Source organism: Triticum dicoccoides, chromosome 6A (assembly GCF_002162155.2).
Source record: "Triticum dicoccoides isolate Atlit2015 ecotype Zavitan chromosome 6A, WEW_v2.0, whole genome shotgun sequence".
NCBI classification, from domain to species: Eukaryota; Viridiplantae; Streptophyta; class Magnoliopsida; order Poales; family Poaceae; genus Triticum; species Triticum dicoccoides.
In genome coordinates, this window is record NC_041390.1 from 249,541,820 (window position 1) to 249,563,693 (window position 21,874).

The window sequence follows — 21,874 nt, forward strand, 5'->3', positions numbered from 1 at the left end:
ACTAACGAGAAGGTAATAGAACTTACCACCAACAGCTTAGAATCTATACCAACAGAGTCAGCAAGGACTTTAAATAAAATTGCTCTGGGCCGACAAGATCCATGTCTTATCTGCCCCAACAATTGAATTCCCTTGTTTTCCATGAAATGAAAATTTTCTTCAGAAGAAGTTCTTGCAGGGCTGAGCTGTGGATTTGGTCGCTTATAGAAGTCACAAACCTGCAATTATCATTAAAAATTATGCTCGCACGGAAATACGTAAATAGTTTCACATCAGTACAGGCCGGAAGAAATGTAACTAAAGGCAGCCTTTTAAAATGTGTAATTAGAACCATATCTGTACAGGCTCGGAAAAACAAGAAAAAACAATCTATACTTCAGAAATGAGTTATTTTATACATCAAGCAGCAACTAGAATCCACGAAACACTTCAAGGAATAAATAGGTCAGTTAAAATGGTTGCAGAACAAGGAAGAGTTTTTGTGATTTATTTACACAGCAATTGATCATAGAGAAATTGCAGCAAACAGTTTTTCTAAAGAAGAAAAGAAGATGGCATCATTGTCCCCCATTGCATAAAGGATCTCAGAGAGAACTTACCAAACCTGCAAGCTTTTTTATCATTGCGGCTGGGTTAGAACTCAATCCTTTTACCAGAGCTACACATAGCTGCCTTATCGCAGATAGCTTTTTATCCTTCTCTAAGTCCACAAGAATTATCTCAGCCTTGAAGCCCTCTATTCCAAGGGAATATAGATCATCAGGAGAAGGAATGGCGTCAAAACACTCCTTCAGTTTCTTATCCTACAAAGTTCAGAATGATAATATAAAATAAATAAAGAAGTACAGAGAGAGTGCTAACAAATTGGTACCTCGAATAAGATCCACTTACCGGTATAATTGAGTAAAATCCATTGGGTATTGGACTCGATAGAGATCCAGTAGACCATAATTCCTGAGAAGCGCAAAATGAATGGTCACCTTTCATACAGTTAAGAGAAGAATCTGCCAAATCCGAATTGTGGTCCTGCTTAGCCAAGGAAATGGATTGGAACTTATGCTCTTCATGTGAGGACAGCCAATTTGCGTCAGTAGAGTGTATATCAGATTGCCCTTCACCATCTGGCAGATCATCCATCTCAAATATATGTTAAAATACAGTATCATTTTACGAATGTCATCATACAGATCAACCAGTCTGCAAAAGAAAAGGTACAACAAATAGATTGAATTAGACGAGTGTTGACTCTTAGTGTGCATAAGCTAAAAAGAGATAGAGTGTTGATTCTTGTATTTGGCCAGTAAAAAAGAAAGAGCAGATACCAATAACACAGCTTCTATTATTTAAACTTCATTGGTTATACACACCCTACTTATGCAGCAAGAGTTGCTGCATTTAGCTAGCAGTGTATATACAGTATGGGCAGTATTTACCACGATATAAGTGATCCTAGTTTTCGCTTAGTGTTAGCTGTAATCCTTGTGCCTTTTGTTTTATTGGCACATTAGCACAGGTCAGCTAGAACTTTCTTAGTCAGTAAGACAGTATATGCAGGTACACAGTGTAGTCAATTTGCCTATTACATGTACTAGCAGATGCCTTTTGCATATATGGGTCGATTGCTAGCAATCGACTTGTCTATGTACTATATTTAGACCTCACAACAACAATACAAGCTCAACCTCCCTTGTTCAGCTCACAGTTACCTGATTCGCAATTCGCTCGGTTCACGATTCAGGATTCGCTTCATCTACCAAATCAGATTTGATGGGGGACACACATCTACGATTCGCGAATCGTAGTTATTGAAGCCCGGCGATTACGATTCGTCGCCTCTAGCATACAATGTATTTTTCTCTTTATATGGAGGGCTTCATTAGTTCATTGACCATCCATGGCAATCCCATCGATGAACATAGGGTTGTCGAGAAGTTTTTGTGTGTCATCCCTTGGAGGTATGTGTAGATTGCGCCGTCAATCGAGACTATACTCGATACAACGAAGCTCTCAATTGAATAGGTGACAAGCCAGCTCAAGACGGCTTATGATCATTGTGAGTCGTAAACCAAGTTGGAGCAGCCGATCCTATCCAGCAGCAAGGTCTACTTCTCTGAGGAGTAGTGACTCACCCAGATGAAGCAAAGGCAGGACGGAGAGGGAGCTCCAGGCCTCCCAACCAAAGGCGGGAGGGATAGGAAAGCTCCAAGCCTCCTAATTCACATTTACCCATTGGGTACCCCTACCACATCAACTTACACCACATACAACGGTGACCATTTCATCCTCTTTTGACAACTTTACGTGAAGCGAGGCAGGTCATTTTGATTTTGTCAAGGGTGCTGACTTGAGGTATCCATTCCAACATAAGCTTACTCTTCCCTTGACATTACCTTTGTGAGTCATTCGACCCCTTCACGACAAATTTGAGCCCATCGAGACTAGCTATTTGAGTATTGCTGGGCCTCGTGGCCTTGAGCATCGTAGTGACATCTTGCACACTATTTGGTGCCTCATAGTTAATCCGTGCAATATCTTGTGATAGTTTGTCTTGCATTTTTGGTCAAGTCTCAAAAGAAGTGGCAAAAGGAAGTAAAGTTCAAACAATAAAGATACAGACCTTAAATAAGCAAAATGGGGAAGAGCAAAAGAGATATATGTGCCAGGTATACCTAATATAGAGATATATCTTGTGATATATAACCAAAAGAGATACTTAATATCTTGCGATAGTTTGTCTTGCATTTTTGGTCAAGTCTCAAAGGAAGTGACAAATGCAAGTAAAGTTAAAACAATAAAATACAAAGCTTATAAGCAAAAAGATTAAGAGCAAAAGAGATATTTGTGCCAGGTATATATAATATAGAGATACATCAAGCATGCAAGTTTGTAAATCTTTGCCGTATCATGAAATCAAGCTAGCGTATTTTTTTGTGTTTGTGTAACAAGAGCTTAGTCTTCGATAAGCCAATCATTCTTACATTTGTGATCAAATTGCATTACATTGAGTTCATTGTGGATATTTACCAATCTTTTCGATATCTTGGTCCACTTAATCCTTGATTTTGTTCCACTGACCTTACCAAGATCCACATATAGCCTTGTTGCGAGTGTGTAGGTGCGCAGACAAGGTTCTTTGCCAACTTATCTCTCATTTCCAACTATCGATCGGGAGGTCCTTTTTACTTTTCAACTTCATCGGAAAGAGGTGTTAGAAATATACCCTAGAGGCAATCATAGCAATGATCATATTTCATTGAATCCATGAATTATTAAATGTTCCTTGAATAATATCATTTGTGTTGATTGGCAAGTATGTGACTTGTTTGTGAAACTCTATACTTGAATGGTTATTCTAAAGTAGTCCCTAGTGGGACTTAATTTGAGAACACATGAATATTCGACTAGCACATGTATTGGTTGATGACCATGTTTCACACTTCATGGACATGGAGATGTCGGACCAACAATGTGAAATGTTATGTGGGGTTGGATAAACCCAACTTGAGACATAGCGTGAATGTTAATTACCTCTTACAATGTGTATGTTATGTCCTTAGATGTGAGACGGTCATATGTACTTGAGATGTGTAGTGACTTGCTTAGGAGTTGCCAAACACTACTTTATAACTGATTAGTTATAAAGTTTGCTTTCTTGTTTATCATGAAGCATACTTCGAGCCATGGCCGGTCGATATGGGATTTGCCCCTCTCTTAGGTGAGAGAGAGATCTCTAGGGTCATCGAGTGATCAGATCCAAAAATGCATGGTTGTGCTACTTGAGGTTAAGAATTAACCTAGCAATGGATTCCAAGTACACAACATTGTGCAGGTTCATTTGATATGATCTTTACGTATGTTTGGGAGTTGGCATATCCTGCTAGGGGCCGCTACCCTAGAGAGCCTCCACCTCAACTGTTGTTTGGAGTTGCAAGCACACCATACTTATGGGCTCCTTGGAGGCGTTGCTGTTGCGACGCTTGTATGATCGCTCAAGGGATCCACAAGGAGGAGACACGATTCAACAGCTCTCCTTCCACTAGGTGACTACGCGTCTACTGCTAATCCCATTACCTACAACCGCGGCATATTCTTGGGCGTTCATGGTAGAATTTTTTATTTGCGATAACGTAGTGTATCATGTTTCCTGCAAGAGGTAACTTTGGTACAATTCATTTCCTTTTAGCTACTCACATCTTTCGAAGAACCTACCTACAAGTTGGTCCAAGTTAAAGGACATTGTCGATGTTCTGGGATGGATAGCTAATTTGTTCGAAGGGGCGTACGAGTGGCAAATAGGGATGGCTACACAGAACAAACAACGACCTACCTAGGTTTGGGCCCCCCATAGAGAGGTAAAACCCTACTCCTGATGCTAAGATGTATTGCACTGTGTGTCTACCTGTCGGGCCCGTGGGACTAGGGATATCCAGGGCCGCCTGCCTTCGGCCCAGAGCGCGGCGCACGCCAAGGGTTCAACCACTGGCCCACCAGCAAGTGGTACGAGCAAGACCCCTCACGAGGCCCCACGCGAGGCGGTCTCCTGAGGCAGCCTCCCGACGCCCCCTCGCGGGGGCAAGCAGGTCAAGTGCTGCTCAGCCTGTCGCGCGGCCGCGTGCCTTCATGTGGGTGACGCGCACAACGACGAGCGACGCCAGAAGTTGTGCCAGCAGGCGCGGATGAAGAGGATTTCCCCTTTGGTGCTAAGGGAGCAAGGCCGGCCCGCCGGTTCCCAAAGCAATCCCCAAAGGTTGCCTGATCGGTGCAAAAAGACCAAGACGACGGACGCACCAGGACGGAGGTCATCACCGAGCCCACCGGCGCGTCACGAGCGGTGGTTTTGCAGATGAAGACCCCCCTTTTGTCGGGATAGACTGCGCCCTTGTCCTCCTTCAAATTGCCGTTGTGTGGCAACCCTTCCAGGCAATGTTTTCAGGGAAGAGGACCAAGGCATGTATAAAGGAAGGCAGAGTGCCGTTGTAGAGGAGATCGACCATTCTAGCTCTCCAACCCTTGTACTCTTGTCTCCTCCACCATAGCAATCCACAAACCAAGCATGAGTAGGGTTTTACACCGCAAGGTGGCCCAAACCTGGGTAACTGTTGTGTCTCCGGCCTGCCCCCGCTAGCTCCCTCTCGCCGTAGCATCACCGTGGTTAGAAGCAGGAAGGAGTAGGGCGGTAGGAACGAGTGCACCCCAGAGTCCGAACCTCTTGGGTCCCAGGAGCCCCGATTTCGACATTTGGTGCACTAGGTAGGGGTGCGCCGCCGTTCTCCCGCTTCGTTTCGCCTCCTCCTTCACCAAGCTTCATGGCTGAAGCTCGCCGCGAGCGCGCTGAGCGCCAGGCAAGGCGCATCGCCAAGACGGCGCTTGTGGGCCACGACAGCCGCCGACACCCTGCTGGAGCCGCAGCAGCTGCCGCCATCGACCCCGCTGCCCACGAGCAGCAAGACTCCTCCATGCACCCCTCCGTGCAACCTGATGGCCGCATCGATACGGCCTCTTCCTCCCACGGCCGACGAACACGCAGGCCATGCTGCTCATGGCGCGCGAGCTGCTACGTTACCGCCCGGGCGACGCCGGCTACGATGCCTGGCTTGGCCGCATCACCGAGCTCGTCAACGCCGCCGGGGCCCTCTCACTCGCTCCGCCCTCCGCCATCTCGCGCTGGGGACGTGGCCCACAGTGCGCCTCCGCCACCTACCCTGCGCAGCGACCTCACCGAACCCCGACGCGACGCGCGTCCACGCAAGCCACCTGCGGAGCGCCCCTGCCGGCCCGAAATGAGGACAGTTGCCAAATCGTCCACCGTGCGCCGCCTAATGCGCATGTGTTCCTCGAGCAACAACGTCAACGCCAAGACCGGATCGTCCAAGAAGCCGCAGCGGCCGGGCGCCAGAACCGCGCAGCCCTCGTGCGCGGCGTTCCATCAAACAGCATGGGCTACCGTGCTTTCACCCACGAGCTGCGCCGGGTGGTCTGCCCGTTAAGTTCAAGCCAGAGCTGCCCCCACGTTACGACGGCGTCCCAGACCCCACGGAGTTTCTCCAGCTCTACGCGTTGGGTATCGAGGCTGCGAACGGCGACGACAAGGTCATGGCAAACTAATTCCCCATGGCCCTCAAGGACGTCACGCGCCCCCGGCTCATGAACCTGCCCGATGAGTCGATCTCTTCATGGAGCGAGCTCTGTGACCAGTTCATCGCTAACTTCAAGGGCACGCATGACCGCCCCCTCACCGCCAACGACCTGCGGCGTGTGCGGCAGCGCCCTGGCGAGACCCTCCGCAAATATATCCAGCGCTTCAGCCAGGTGCGCTAGAAGATTCCGCGCGCTTCTGATGAGGTCATCATCCTGGCGTTCTTCACCGACGTCATGGACGTCAAGATGCGCAAGAAGCTCGCCATCAACGACGATCTGGCCGAAGGTCGCCTCTTCATCCACAACGGCCCCGACATCGCGCTCGACGACAACAAGACCAAGGGCAAGGAGGTGAAGCGCAAGGACCTGCCGTGTTAGCAACGGGGCCTGAGCTGAAGCGCGGCCGCGACTGCGACGAGCCCAGAAGGACAACCGCCCGTTCTGCGTCTACCACAATGTGCGCACCCACAACACTGAAGACTGCCAGGAGCTCAAGTCACTCCGCGACGAGCGCTTGGGCCGTCGTGGGGATCGCAATGATCGCGGCCCCGGCCGTGGGGGAGGCCGTAGCGGCGGCCAATGGGACAGCCGCGACGGCAACCAGCGCTAGGCCTGGCGCGATCAGCCTCGTGAGGCGCACCCTCAGGCCAATGCTGCCCTTTCGCCACTATCGCCGCCACCCAGAAGTAACATCAACCAGCATGACGAGGGGGCTGGGGGCCTCGCGCGGTAGTCTGCATCCTTGGTGGAGCTTAGGCCCTCGCGTCCAACCACGTCTTCAAACAGTTCTCTCGCGAGGTGAACGCCGCACTCCCGAGCCCTGAGACCGCGCGGCCCCTCAAGTGGTCGCAGTATGCCATCACCTTCGACTCCAAGGACCACCTCAGGTGCACGGCCGCTGCCGGCGCGCTCTCCATGTTGTGCACCCCCATCATCGGCAACATCACGGTCACCAAGACCCTCATCAACGGAGACGCCGACCTCAATGTGATCTCCATCGAGACCTTTGAAACGCTCCAAGTGCCCTACGACCAGTTGGCCCCGACCCGTCCCTTCTCCGGGGTGACCGATGGGTCAATCATTCCTCTAGGGCAAGTGCGCCTCCCAGTGACCTTCGACACCCGCCATAACTACCACACCGAGCTCATCGACTTCGACATGGCGCATTGGTCTGCCTTACAACGCAATCCTGGGGTATCCGGCACTCGCCAAATTTATGGCGGCGACCCACCACGGCTACAACGTCCTCAAGATGTCTGGCTGCAGCGACGTCATCGCCATCGCATGCGACGAGAAGGACGCGGTCTGCTCCCTCAAGCACGCCTACAGGGCCGCCACGGCCACACTTGGATGGCGAGGATGCCGTCGGCCGGGCCTCCTGAGGCCGCTCCCGCAAGGAAGAAGCAGCTGCTCTCTCAAGCCCGCCGCAAGGCATCGGCTGACGGCAATGGCCCAGGCCCTGCCCTCACAGTCGGCGCCTGCTTCCCTCCCAAATAGGAAGGCGCACTCGACACCTCCCTTCAGGCAGGCTCGGGTGTTTTCGTCAGGAAGGCATCAGACTAGTCCGGTGTGCCGAGGGAGGTGATCGAGCACCACCTAGCGGGGTGCCCCAGCGCGTGCCCCGCCAAGCAAGGAATACGACGCCAAGCGCTAGAGAAGCAAGAGTTCATCGCCCGGAAAATCTCCAAGCTACAGGAAGCTCGAGCCATCCGTGGGGAGCGCCGCCTCGAGCGGCCCGTCAACCCGGTCATCGTCCCCGAGAAGGGCGGCAAGGCACGCATATGCATCAACCTCGCAAGCCTCAACAGGGCTTGCTCTCAAGACCTCTTCTGGTCGTCACGCGTTGGCCGGAGCACGGGCCTCACCACCAACTACACCCGCATGCCCTTCGGTCTGATGAACGCCAGCGCCACCTTCTAAAGGCTGGCGCGGCTCACGTTAGAACCTCGCGAGCCTTCTGGCCCTCGCGAGCCCCCTGGGCGTTGGGAGCCTCCCGGCCTCTGAGCAACGGACCCCCGTGGCACACTTCGTCAAGCAGCTCGACGCTCCTACAGCGACATGTCGCCAGGTGATTTTTTGGTTGATCAAATTGAGGGCTCCCCACGGGCTGGATCATCCTCAAGCTGGCTAGGGTCCGTCCCCGTAGCAGCATCACTTTCTGGTTGTGTGACGAATCTTAATTATGCGGTGCCACCTTGAGAGCGCCACGCGCTCGCGACTACCCTCCTGACCATCTCACAAGCGGGTGCTACTGGCACGGCGTCTGTGCTTGGGTCCGTCTCTGCAGCGTAGATAAATCCAAGAGATCGAGCTCTTGCTTGCGGGCCTGCCCCTGCACACGCCACCTCACCAAGGTCCTTGGTGCCTTGTCTCCTCACGGAACAGCCATGAGTGAGTTGGCGAGTGCGCGTCGCTCCCCATACCCCAAAATTTGTCAACATGCAGCCACCTCAAGTGTCGATTGTTCGAGGATCACGCAAGCGGCACCCCGTGCACCAAAAAGCGACAACTTGCAAAGCCCCAGGGAGACAAAGCCTCGAGGAGTGCACCTCGAGCGGCCGCGTTCACGGGTCGTGGCTCTGTCGGCACTACCCTTCGCAAAAGCTAAGTCTAACCACCTCATGAGGTGCAACTATCATCCCTAGAATTCCCTCTTCTCGCGACCTTGGCGGAGCCTGTCGCCTCTTTTTCACGCGAGCCGCTTGCACATGAAAAAGGAGGGTTCCCAGAGCGTCGCGTCTCTGGAGCCCTCACTAGCTCCTGGCACCCCTCACCTCCTGGCCTTGTTCCAGGCATCGTGACCTGACATACCAGCGCGGCTAAGGCCTGCCCGAGGCTGGGTATTGACAATGTAGAGCATTTGGGCGAGCAAGAAAAAAAGGAGCAAGCCTCGTGAGGAAGCTTTAGGGGGAAACACAGGATTCAAATCGCAAAAGCATTAAACCTAAAGTGAGAGAGCCATTGTTCTTACACACCCCCCGTGGGGCCTACGTCGATCTAAGTGCAAAACAAGGCAAAATAAAGAGGGAAGCCTGAGACGAGGCGCGACCATCCTTGAGGCTCCGGCTCGGGCGCCGTCCGCGCCTAATCGGAGTCTTCATCCTCGCTCTTGACGCGGCAGGAGCCGTCGCTGCTCCCGCTCCCGACGGAGAAGGACGCGTCGCTGTCACCTATGCCGGAGTAGTCGCTATCCTTGCTCTCCATGCAGCACTTCAAGCGGGAGTCGGTGACCCCGAAGATCTTCATGCAAAGCGTGGCGGCCCAGTCATACTTGAAGTGGGGGACGTGCCCCTTTTTCAGGCAGCGTGCGATGGCGAACGACTTCCACCCCCTGCTTCAAGAACATGAAGCCCGTGGGGGTGAACTCCGTCGCCACCCAGGAGGGGCTGTTGCAGCAGCCGTCCGGCTGCACCCACAAGCCCAGCAGCGTGCGGTCCGCCATTTCCTACGTGAAGGAGTCTGGGAGCCGGAGCCAGGTGCAAGGTTGGTGATGCATGCCCACGATGAACTCGCGGGCCACGTCGGCAGAATGGCTCCATACCTGGGAAGGCATGGCGGTCGCGCCGCCTCAACCACCTCGCCCCCCGCGCCCGCTGGGGCCAATGTCGGCGGCCACAGGAGAGCGCCTGCGCCCCCATGGCGGCACCTTGGGCGCTGCAGCAGCTGCGAGAGCGCGGCCTATCCCTCTCACCATCGTCGCAGAGGTCCTTCCCCCTTGCCTTTATATAGCGTTCGACGGAGAGGCAGTTCGCGTCCCCTCGCCTTCAGAAGGCGGACGAGAACAAGGAAGGCAATGATGGCTCCGCTCCGCGCCGCGCGCGGGCAGGCTTTATGTCAGCCTAGGCGGTTGCCAAGGCATCGTGGGAGGAGTGGGGGCGTCCCCCGCACCATTGAGCGCCACACGTCGTGCCTGGCCCGCAGGCGGTTAGGGCCCACACCGCTTCGCCCCCCTCCCCCCTCCCAGAGGGCGAAGACGTGCATGCCGCGGGCCCGGGGGCTACTATGGGCCCGGAGGACTGGGGGTACCCAGGCGCGGCGCACGACAAGGATTCAACCCCTGGCCCACCAGCAAGCGCTACGAGCAAGACCCCTCGCAAGGCCCCCTTGCGAGGCGGTCTCCTAAGGCTCCCTCGCGGGGGCAAGCAGGTCAAGAGCTGCTCAACCTGTTGCGCGGCCACATGCCTTCACATGGGTGACGTGCACAATGGCGAGCGACGCCAGAAGCCGTGCCAGTAGGCACAGATGAAGAGGATTTCCACTTTGGTGCTAAAGGGGCAAGGCCAGCCCACCGATTCCCAAAGCAAACCCCAAAGGTTGCCTGATCGATGCAAGAAGAACAAGACGACGGACACGCCAGGACGGAGGTCATCACCGAACCCACCGGCGCGTCACGACCTCACGGGTGGTGGCTTTGCAGACGAAGACCCCCCTTTTGTCAGGATAGACTGCACCCCTGTCCCCCTTCAAATTGTCGTTGTGTGGCAACCCTTCCCGCCAATGTTTTCGGGGAAGAGGACCAAGGCATGTATAAAGGAAGGCAAGGTGCCATTGTAGAGAAGATCGACCATTCTGGCTCTCCAGCCTTGTACTCTTGTCTCCACCATAGCAATCCACAAACCAAGCAGGAGTAGGGTTTTATACCGCAAGGTGGCCCGAACATGGGTAACTGCTGTGTCTCCGGCCTGCCCCCGCTAGCTCGCTCTCGCCGCAGCCTCGTCGTGGTTAGAAGCAGGAAGGAGTAGGGCGGTAGGAACGAGTACACCCCAGAGTTTGAACCTCTTGGGTCCCCGGAGCCCCGATTCCGACACTGCCGGAGATCAAGGGATCTCGGTAAGAGCTCTCGGCTACAAGGTGAGCCACCAGAGGAGACGAAGGTGGGAGATGGAGGGTTAGGTGAGGAACCCTGGACCTCAATGATGTGAAGAATGTTCCAGTTGGAATCCTCCAACCGAGAGGCCCCTAACTACCTTATGTACCTTGCTCAGTTAGGGTTACATGGCTCGGGGCGATTTACAAGTCAGTATGTGCTGCTGGGTCGCACTCGTCCATGGCTCACTGGGTGTGGTGGATGGTTGCCTTGTCCCTCAGGTTGATGTCGGCGTCCCGTCTAGAAGGTAGGCCCGAGTCACCATGTTGGCTCATGTCGAGGTCGCACTCGTCCATGGCTCACTAGGTGCGGTGGATGGTTGCCTTGTCCCCCAAGTTGATGGAGGCGTCCCGTCTAGAAGGTGGGCTCGAGTCACCATGTCGACCCATGTCAAGGTTGTTGGGCTGGCTTCCGGCCTTGCTGGCCATATCCAAGTGTCATATCCTCGTCAGTAGCTCTCAAGTCCTTCACGAGCAAATTCATGTTTGTCCTTGCGGTTCCCGTCTGAGTCTGAGTGCGACATATTGGAGCTTGCAGCTAGATTGCGAGCGACTCGTTAAACTCATGGAAGAAAAAGGACAAGGAGTTGAGCAGTATTCACCACGAGGTTGGTAGTGACAGATGAGCTAATAACGGGTAAGTTTTGATGGTACCCAATTATCTCCAGTGGATGGAAACTGGCTCGTGACCCGGCTAAGGACATGCCATGAACCAAGTGTCGTGGTTCTAAGTCTGACAGTGATGTAGGGGGGTAAGTATGGAGAGGCAAGATCTTAGCTGTGGAGAAGTTGTAAGCACGCAAGGTTTACGAGATCGGGCCCTTCTCGGAGGAAGTAATAGCCCTACGTCTCGGAGCCCGGAGGCGGTCGACTGGATTATGTGAGTATGAGTTACAGAGATGCGAACCCTTGTCTCGAAGGAGGGGGGTGGCTTATATAGAGTGCGCCAGGACCCCGGCCAGCCCACGTTACAAAGGGTTCAATGTACATTAAGACGGGGCGTTACTGGTAACGCTGGTAATAAAGTGCTATGATGACCATAAAAGCTATTTAATGACCGACCGTTAGCGTGCGGAGTGACTTTAGGTCTCCTGGCCGTCGAGTGGTTGGATCTTGGTCGAGTGATTGCTTCTTGGTCGAGTGTCTTCGAGTCTGTCAAGTGGAACACCTTCAAGTCGATTGAAAGGTGATTTCTTCTAGAGATGTCCTTGGGTAGGGCAGTTAGGACAGGTCCATGACCCTATCCTAGGTACATAGCTTCATCATTAGCCCCCGAATGGATCGAGGTTTGAGTGGGGAAGGAGTTGAGGACCTCTCCGACTCGTTTTTCATGCCGTGAGCATATCTTGCTGCTCCGGATCAATGGACCTGAGTGATGACAGCAACTTCCTTTTCAGTCGCCTTGATCCATTCTTAATTCTTCGTCGAGTGAGTTTCTTTACTTGTAAGGCTCCGAGTGACGGTGCGGAGGAGATCTTTTAGTCTGACAAGTTTGTTTGCTGCCCGCAGATTTCGTGGGATCCGAATTTTGGGAAGCGCGCGGGACGGGGGAGGCCGCAGTAATCGGATGGGATAGAGCGGAGACGCCTCGATCCCCGCGCCGCCTTTTCGCCACGTACCGCGCGCGCGATCGTTACGGGATTTGACAGAGTCACCTGGGCCTACCCGTCAGCCACTCGGAAGCGGCCTCATATAAGGCGTTGGACCGGAGTCTCCCGAACAGTGCGTTCCCATTTCCTCTTCTCCTCTTCACGTCCCTCCGCTGCGCTCGCTCTCGCCCCAGCATCACCGCTCCGTATGCGTCTCGCCAGCGACAATGGGGAAGGAGAAGACGGCGGCTCTGGAGCGGGCAAAGAAGGTGACAGCGAGGTCGAAGGGGAAGGCAGCCAGCCGGGGCGGATCTTCCTCACGGACCGGCCTGCCGAAGGGCTGGATCCAGGGCGACTGGATCCACTCGAGGATCACCCAAGAAGACCTCGACGACCTGGCCGAAGGGGGGCTGATCCCCTATGACTCGGCGCGGCTTCCGGGGAAGGAATCTGAGCCGCAACCTCGGGAGGGTGAGCGTGTTCTTCTTGCCACCCACGTTGACCGTGGATTTTCCTTGCCTCCTTACCCTTTCTTTCGAGGGTTTCTGAACTTCTTTGGGGCACAACTCCACCATTTTACCCCAACTCGATCGTTTATCTCGCCGCTTTCATTTCTTTGTGTGAGAATTTCCTAGGTTGCCGGCCTCACTGGGGGCTTTTCAAGCATATTTTCACTTGTCGCTCCCAGACAGTGAAAAAGGCTAACCCGAGTGATGAGAGGACCCAAGTGATCCAGATGTGTGGGGGTCTTGGCATCCAGACGAGAGGGAAAAGCTCCTTTCCGGCCACGATTCTCCCTGACTCAGTTCGCGGATGGCAGTCAACCTGGTTTTACTGTAAAGACCAGTCGACGCCAGGGCAATCGACTGGCCTCACTCCCTTTACCATGGACCGAGTGGAGAAACCCTTCCCCTTGAAGGTGCTCCCGGAGGAGAAGGCACACGTGAAGCTATTGGTCGATCGAGTGGTCCAGCTTATTCGTGACGGGGTCACTGGTATGGATCTCTTGGGGTGTGTTTGGTTCGGGGATGAAGTGTAACTGAATGTCACGGTTCCATTCCACTAGAATGGGTCGGTTCCGTCGCTGTGTTTGGTAGTGGCAATTTGAAGAAATGAAATGATTACATTTTGATGTTTAGTTTGAGAGATGGGATGGGATGAGTTTATTTATCTCATCATGAATTGGAGTGGATTCCGGTCATTAAAAAGGCAGATAAATATTGAATTGTGCAGCAGTGTTAGCATCAAGATTCAAGAACACTCTGTCAAAAACAAATCACAGCTGATCTGATTGGATTTCAGTCAAACAAAGGCCACCCAAATACCAAAGTCTGCATCTGATCTGTGTGCTACAAGCAAAAAATGCAGCTTGCTCGTCCAGCCTTGCTCCTCTAGTCCAGAAGATCGATATCAGCGACCCAAATGCAAAATTCTGGATCAACAGCAGCCACCCAAACGCAACCTTGCTCCTTCAGTTCTTTTTCAATCATCTGGCCGACGGGGTGAATTGCACATTGCTCTTGCACCGAGGCCGTCCAGCCGCTCGAGCTCGAGCTCGGCAGCCATGGTTGCGAGCTAGGCTGGCCTTCCAGTCGCACCACGCCACACACACACACACACATGCGCCTCCTCACGTACACACAGACGCACCTCACCCCGAACTCCTTCCGCCAGATCCTTGGTCGAGGGGAAGATAAGAGGGGCAAGAGACACCGGCGAGGCTGCACTTCCAATGAGGGGCAGAGGTCAGCGACGTAGCGGGCGCGATGCAGGCTGCGTCTTCGATGAGCTAGACCTCGGCTGCGCGTCCGCCGCGACCGCGCACAAGGGGACGCCGTCGATGATGGGGTGCAGCGGAGGAAGGGAAGGTGCTCCGGCCGACGGCCGCCGCCATGGCCATCGAGGAAGAGAGGGCAGAGGTCGTGGGTGGCTGGGCCGCGGGCCGCGAGGTGGGTAAGAGATGAGGAAAAGAGACGCGAGCGAGGCGTTCCGCGTGGTCCGGCCGATTTGGAGGAACGCCTAGGTTCGGCATAAACAGGGAATATGCCGTTTCCTGGAACCGCTGAGTTCTGGTTCCTTCGACAATCCAAACACCAAAACAGGTCCTGGGGATGGAACTGACCCGTGCCGTTCCATTTGATGACACAAACCAAACACACCCTTGGAGGTCTTCCTTCAGTGGCGCGTCCAGCCTCTTCAAGCTCGAGACCATCCGATGTGGATGTATTCGGGTCTTGAAGACTCCACTCGGATCCACCCGGAGGAGGTCGACGACGACACACTGGAGAAGTGGCTGTCAGGCATTACCGGGAACAAGGACAATCCCAGGGGAGCCAGGAGAGTTCCCCCTTTCGACCAGTCTCATGCACCAGAGCAGGTCTGATTCTGAGTTTTTGCTTGTAATCTGAATTTACTCGCGCAGCTGCCTATATTGTGTCGACTGACTTTGTTCTCCCTGCTTCCTTTTAGGCCATTATTGAAATGCATTCAATGCCCAACGGGGAGCAAGAGCAAGTACTAGAAGGCAAGGCGAGTGGCGGCGACAGTGGCGAGTGGACTTCCGATGGTGAAGGGGATGGAGGAAGCGACGACTCAAGTGATGGAGAAGAAGTCGAGTCGCCCCCTCGCAGGGAGAGGCGATCCAAGCTCGACCAAGAACGGCCGAGTGCCCGCGACAAGACAACTACTCAGGCTGGTCAGTCTTCGAAGCGTCCTCGGATCTCTTCACCAACCCCGACTGAGAAGGCGCCAAAGCACCCCAAAGTTGCAGGGCTGAGGACTCGGAAGGCGTTGCCGAAGATCAAGATTGATATCCCCGTTGCCTCCGCGTGAGTGTCTCTCTTTGTATTCACTCGACGCTCCGCGCTGTTTGTTTTTCTTGTTTTAACTGGACGAACTTTGGAATTGTCAGCGCTGCCACTTCCGGGACCTCAGCTTACAGGGATGATGATGAGGTGATGGAGGATGCGGTCACTTCTAATCCGGGTATGATTTCTGCCATACTATCTTTATTCGGTCGATTCAACTGCAATGTGCCTCATTGGGTGACGTGATTTTGGCAATTGAACTTTGCACAGCTCCCAACATTATTGACCTCCCTGATGATGATGAAGAGTCCGAGAGGCCTTTGACGAGGAAGAATAGGCGAGCTCCTGTAAGTGAGGCGCTACAGTCGACGCCGAGGGCGGAGCCAGTCGTTCAGGACACTGGCGACGTCAATCGGGGTTCTGTTACCTTCGCCACTCCGGCTCCGGAACCATTTAGCATCTTGGAACCGTCAAAGAATATGGTCCAATGCTCCGAGTGAACCTGAGTCGGCAGTTGCTGTTCAATACACTCGGCGACGAAATCCGCGATTGCCTGGGACTTGATAGTTTTCTTTGCCTCAAACTTGATATCTAGAGGAAGAAGTTCAATCGTCCATTTTGCCACTCGACCAGTTGCGTCCCTGTTATGCAAGATCTCTGACAACGGAGCGTCGCTGACGACAGTAATGGAATGATCAGAGAAGTAGTGGGCAACTTTCTTTGTGGTCATATAAATCCCATATACGAGCTTATGATAATGAGGATATCTTTGCTTCAATGGGTCAAAACTTCAGAAATATAATACACTAGGCGCTGAACTTTGAAGGTTTTCCCTTCTTCCCGCTCGACCGTAAGTACCGTACTGACGACTTGTCCTGTGGCTGCAATGTAAAGCAGCAAAAGCTCCTTGCTGATTTGGGCAGCAAGCACCGGCTGGGTGGAGAGCAGAGCTTTGAGCTCTGCGAACGTTGCGTCAGCTTCAGGAGTCCACTCAAACTTATCAGACTTCTTCATCAATCGGTAAAGAGGCAATGCCTTTTCACCGAGACGAGATATGAATCGACTTAGGGTGGCCAAGCAACCAGTAAGCTTCTAAACATCGTGCACTCGCACAGGACTTTTCATTCGGAGTATAGTACCGACTTTTTCTGGATTGGCGTCGATTCCCCGTTCGAAAACGAGAAAACCGAGAAACTTTCCGCCAGGAACCCCGAATGTGCATTTTGATGGATTAAGCTTGATATCAAACCTTCTGAGGTTGGCAAAGGTTTCAGCAAGGTCAGTCAGCAGGTCAGAACCCTTCCGTGACTTACCACAATATCATCCATGTACGCCTCCACATTCTGACTGATTTGGGTGAGCAAACACTTCTGAATCATCCTCATGAATGTGGCTCCGGTATTCTTGAGGCCGAATGGCATGGTAATATAATAGAAGCACCCGAATGGAGTGATGAAATCTGTTTTGACCTCGTTAGGCCCATACAGACGGATCTAATGGTACCCGGAATAGGCGTCTAAAAAAGACAGTCGCTCACATCCCGCAATCAAGTCGACTATCTGGTCGATGCGGAGGAGAGGAAAATGATCTTTCGTGCAGGTCCGATTGATATGTTTAAAGCCAATGCACATGCGAAGTGACTTGCCCTTGGGGACCATGACAACATTGGCGAGCCATTCGGAGTGGTAGATTTCTCGGATGAACTCTACCGCTAAGAGCCGAGCTACCTCTTCGCCAATGGCCTTTCTCTTCTGGACGGCAGACCGTCGAAGATGTTCCTTAACAGGTTTTATTTTTGAGTCGACTCTTAGACGGTGTTTAGCCAGCTCCCTGGGAACACCCGACATGTCAGAGGCTTCCATGCGAAAATGTCCCAGTTCTCACGGAGGAACTGGATGAGCGCTTCTTTCTATTTGGAGTCGAGTGTTGTCGAGATATGAGTTGGAGTAGCGCTTGGGTCGGTCGGGTGAATGTGAGCTGTCTTCGTATCACCAGTCGACTGGAAAGCTGACTCTGTAGCGGGCTTCTTGGCTCGCAACAAATCACTCGGGTCTGCAGTCTTCTGGTATTCCTGCAACTCCACCACTGTCATCTGAGCATCGGCGATCTTCGAACCTTTCTGAAAACATTCTTCCGCTTTCTTCCGATTGCCCGTAATAGTGATCACACCTTTGGGGCCAGGCATCTTCAATTTGAGATACACATAACACGGTCGGGCCATGAAGCGTGTATAAGCCGGCCTGCCCAAAATAGCGTGGTAGGCACTCTGGAAGTCTACAACTTCAAATGTCAACTTCTCTTTGCGGTAATTCTTGGAATCACCGAAAACCACATCAAAAGCAATCTGACCGAGTGATTCAGCCTTCTTCCCAGGAATGACCCCATGGAAACTCATGTTGCTGGCACTGAGTCTGGACATCGGAATGCCCATCCCTTTCAACGTCTCAGCATACAATATGTTCAAACCACTTCCATCATTCATCAAGACTTTGGTCAGTCGAGTGCCTTCAACCATTGGGGCGACCACCAAAGCTTGCCTCCCAGGGGTGACAATATGCGTTGGGTGATCGGACTGGTCGAACATGATGGCAGTCTGGGATTATTTCAAATAACTTGGTGTCGCCGGAGCAACCATATTCACCTCTCGGTTGATGACTTTCAGTCGACTTTTGCTCTCAACATCAGCAAAAATCATCAAGGTGGAATTGACTTGAGGGTATCCGTCGTCACTGTCCTCTTTGTCCTCGACCTTGTCCGACTCCTTTTCCTTACCTTTGGGCTGTTTGCCCTGAAACTGCTGGATCAAGAGTCGACACTGTCGAGTGGTATGTTTCAGGTAAATGAAATTACCCTCTTCATCTTTCTTTGTGTGGACGAGACATGGCAAGTCCAACACATCATTTCCGTCCTGGTCTTTAACCTTTTGGAGGTTCCAAGGCCCTTTAGGTTTCCCTTTAAACTTTCCTTGGGTTAAAGCCAAGGCTTCCCCGGGAGCCGCTGGCTCGGCTTTCCGCTTCTGTTTCTGATTGGAATTGCCTCCGGTTTCTTGGGCGACTGACTTGAGCTTGCCACTCCTGAGTCGATCCTCATCTTCACCATTAGCGTACTTGATGGCAATCTCCATCATCCGATTCAGGGACATATCCCCGGTTCGACCGAATTTCAAATTCAGTTCTCTGTACTTGACGCCTTCCTTGAAGGCAAAAACTGCTTGGTGGTCAGGCACATTCTCCACCGAGTGGTGTAACGTGATCCACCTCTGGATGTAATCCCTCAAAGTTTCATTTGGCTTCTGCACGCAAGACCGCAGTTCCGTCAGCCCTGCCGGTCGCTTGCATGTGCCTTCAAATGTGGTGACAAACACTCGGGAGAGATCTTCCCAAGTGTAAATGCTGCTAGGTGCTAATTGGTTCAGCCACGCTCTGGCCGAGCCCTCCAACATGAGAGGCAGGTGCTTCATTGCCACTTCATCATTGCCGCCGCCAATCTGGACAGCCACTCGGTAGTCCTCAAGCCAAGTATCGGGCTTGGACTCGCTAGTGAACTTACTGACTCCAGTCGCCAACATGAAGTTGGGAGGAATCACAGCGGCCCTGATGGCTCTACTAAAGCACTCTGGACCCGAAACATGTACTCTGCTGCTGGTAGGTGCATCTCTGTCGTGACCTTCTCGGTAAGCCCTGTTCCTGTCGACCAAACCTTGGACGAGAATGGATCTCGCGTCAAAGCCTGGCCCTCTGGGGTCGACTGGAATACTTCGCCCACCACTATGACGGCGCCTGTCATCCTGCTGGCGAGGCACATACGACCCGCTCCTCGGGGGAGGCATGGGCACTCGACGTCGACCGTCACGATCGACTCGGCGATCATAATGCTCCTGGTTACCATACTGGTCACGCCGGTCTCCACGGCCCTCACGCCTCAGGGGCGATCTCGGGCTGTGAGCCGACTGGACTGTGTCCGCGGCAACGGATCTGCTGTGAATCCTGTTCCGCGACTGAGAAACAGCGGAATTTTGATCTCCTGCTGCCCAGAGTAACGCTCTGATCTGCAGCAAGCCTCTGCCAGCCTCCGACTGAGAAGGCTGAATCGACTCCGCTATACGGGCCGCAGCTCCTAAATTCTGAATCGGAGTTTGATATACCTGCGGGGGCGGGAAGAGCTGACGTCGACTGGATTCGGAAACCCGTTGTCGCGCACGCTCGTCGAGTGCTCGCTGGAGGTTCTCTAGTCAAGTGCGCTCGACCAAGTTTGGCAGGCGCGTCCTCCAAGGCGCGAGCCTCGAGGGTTTCTCCAACGATAGGAGTGTGCAGTGCATCCACGTTCCGGCGGCGAAGTTCTTCTTTCTGCAGCGACATGAGAGGCTCGGGAAGATACTACTCATGGAGACGCGACGGGTCGCCTCCACCTGCGCCTCCGTTGGTGCGGGGAAAACCGGGAGGACTGGGCGGTCCATCAACCATCAGAACCTCCGCCGCTGGATCGCTGCTGTCGCACTCGGATGCGGTCTCTGCGGAGCCAGTCGAACAGGCCGTAGAGGGATTCGTCGGGCTCGATCGCCGCGACTTGGGGGGTGGCCGACTGACGTGCCACCGCGTGCCTCACCCACCGCTGAAGTCTCGACCGTCCGAAGCGCTTGCGCCGGTGGGACACGGGAAGGAAGGACAACACATGAGCCGACCAGTAGGGGGTCGACGGTTGCCGCAGGAGAACGCCGCGGACGCACGCACTAAAGTGCGTTGCCACGCAAGCAGGGAGTGCGTCCACGTCAAGCGGAGCCTCCTGGAGCCAAGCAGAGTCGTCGACGATGAACGTGAGCGCGCCGAGACGGATCTCGCGGCCCTCCACCGAAACTCTGCCGAAAACCATGATGATTCGGGTCGGAAAAGGTCGCAACTCCTCCAACAAACGCTAAAACACCGGCCCCACGATGGGCGCCAACTGTCGTGGTTCTAAATCTGACAGTGATGTAGGGGGGTAAGTATGGAGAGGCAAGATCTTAGTTGTGGAGAAGTTGTAAGCACGCACGGTTTACGAGTTCGGGCCCTTCTCGGAGGAAGTAATAGCCTTACGTCTCGGAGCCCGAAGGCGGTCGACTGGATTATGTGAGTATGAGTTACAGAGATGCGAACCCTTGTCTCGGAGGAGGGGGTGGCTTATATAGAGTGCGCCAGGACCCCGGCCAGCCCACGTTACAAAGGGTTCAATGTACATTAAGACGGGACGTTACTGGTAACGCTGGTAATAAAGTGCTATGATGACCATAAAAGCTATTTAATGACCGACCATTAGCGTGCGGAGTGATTTTAGGTCTCCTGGCCGTCGAGTGGTTGGATCTTGGTCGAGTGATTGCTTCTTGGTCGAGTGTCTTCAAGTCTGTCGAGTGGAACACCTTCAAGTCGATTGAAAGGTGATTTCTTCTAGAGATGTCCTTGGGTAGGGCAGTTAGGACAGGTCCATAACCCTACCCTAGGTACATAGCTTCATCACCAAGTTTGAGGTAGCGAATAATACTTGGTTCCTGAGTAAATCGAGGGCAGCTAGTGTCCCTCTGGGGAATATCCTCCTGCTCCTTTCAGGACGGAACCAAGGCCACCGTACTTTGGTGCCTGGGTGGTTTGGCATCCGTCTAGTGACATATTGAAGGTGCACCACAGTAGCCCTTCACTCTCGCGAGTGGTTTGGACCACAAAGGCAGCCCATTGTTGGCAATATAAGAGTCCCAATTAACTCGGTTCTCGGTCGAAAGCCTGGTGAAGGCGTACTATGGTTGGACCAGCCGAGGCACATCACGACGAGCGTGGAGTCCACTAAGTAGTGGAGCGAATAGTCGTCGCTCCTTTGGTCTTCAGTCAAACAATTGCTTGGGAACAAGAGATTCACATGATCGCCCCTTCAGTTGATTTGGCGCGAAAAACTAAGTAGTGGAGGAGTGGTAATCAATGTGGTGTTTCTGCCCTGAGCACGAAACTCGAGGGGTTACGCATGACGTGGGGCGTCATACCACCTCCTTGGCGATAGTGGGGGAGCCAATGCATGGCACATGATGGGGTTGCACCGCCTGGGCTCATACCCCTAAGATAAGAAGGTGGGGTGAAAGTGTGTTTGTACCCTGTCACCTTCCAAATCCTTCCTTGAGCTTCCTTACGCTCCTCGCGTAGTGTTATTTCTCACATCTTGCCTCTACACGCTCGAGCTTCTGTACACCGCGCTCGCTTGTGCCGCCGCGGCACCTTTCGCCTGCCACGCCCGGATCCAATTCCAAAGATTCAGATCCACGCCGTTTCGACAGCGGGTCACTTGCGGCGACTGTGATTCACAGCAATGTCAGCCATTAATATTGCAAACATCCAGTTCAGCATGTGGAAACAGATCAATTCTTCATCAAAGAGAGGCTCCATGAGGTACCTTGAAGTAAGCCATGTAACCTCTGGAGAACAAATAGCAGATTGTTCGACAAGCAGATTTCCAGAA

General features: G+C 53.3%; 1 protein-coding gene across 5 annotated transcripts in view; it reads right to left on the reverse strand.

The window, feature by feature from the left end:
• Nucleotides 1-21,874, reverse strand: part of LOC119316730 (serine/threonine-protein kinase EDR1-like) — a 48,534-nt gene that overhangs the window by 25,394 nt on the left and 1,266 nt on the right. For all 5 annotated transcript variants that reach the window (XM_037591114.1, XM_037591113.1, XM_037591111.1 and 2 more), the window contains exons 2-4: nt 892-1,197; nt 600-803; nt 27-218 (exon numbers count right to left, since the gene is read on the reverse strand). In XM_037591114.1, coding sequence (XP_037447011.1) covers nt 27-218; nt 600-803; nt 892-1,137 — 642 coding nt within the window. In that variant the 5' untranslated portion in view covers nt 1,138-1,197. The remainder of the gene's footprint in view (nt 1-26; nt 219-599; nt 804-891; nt 1,198-21,874) is intronic.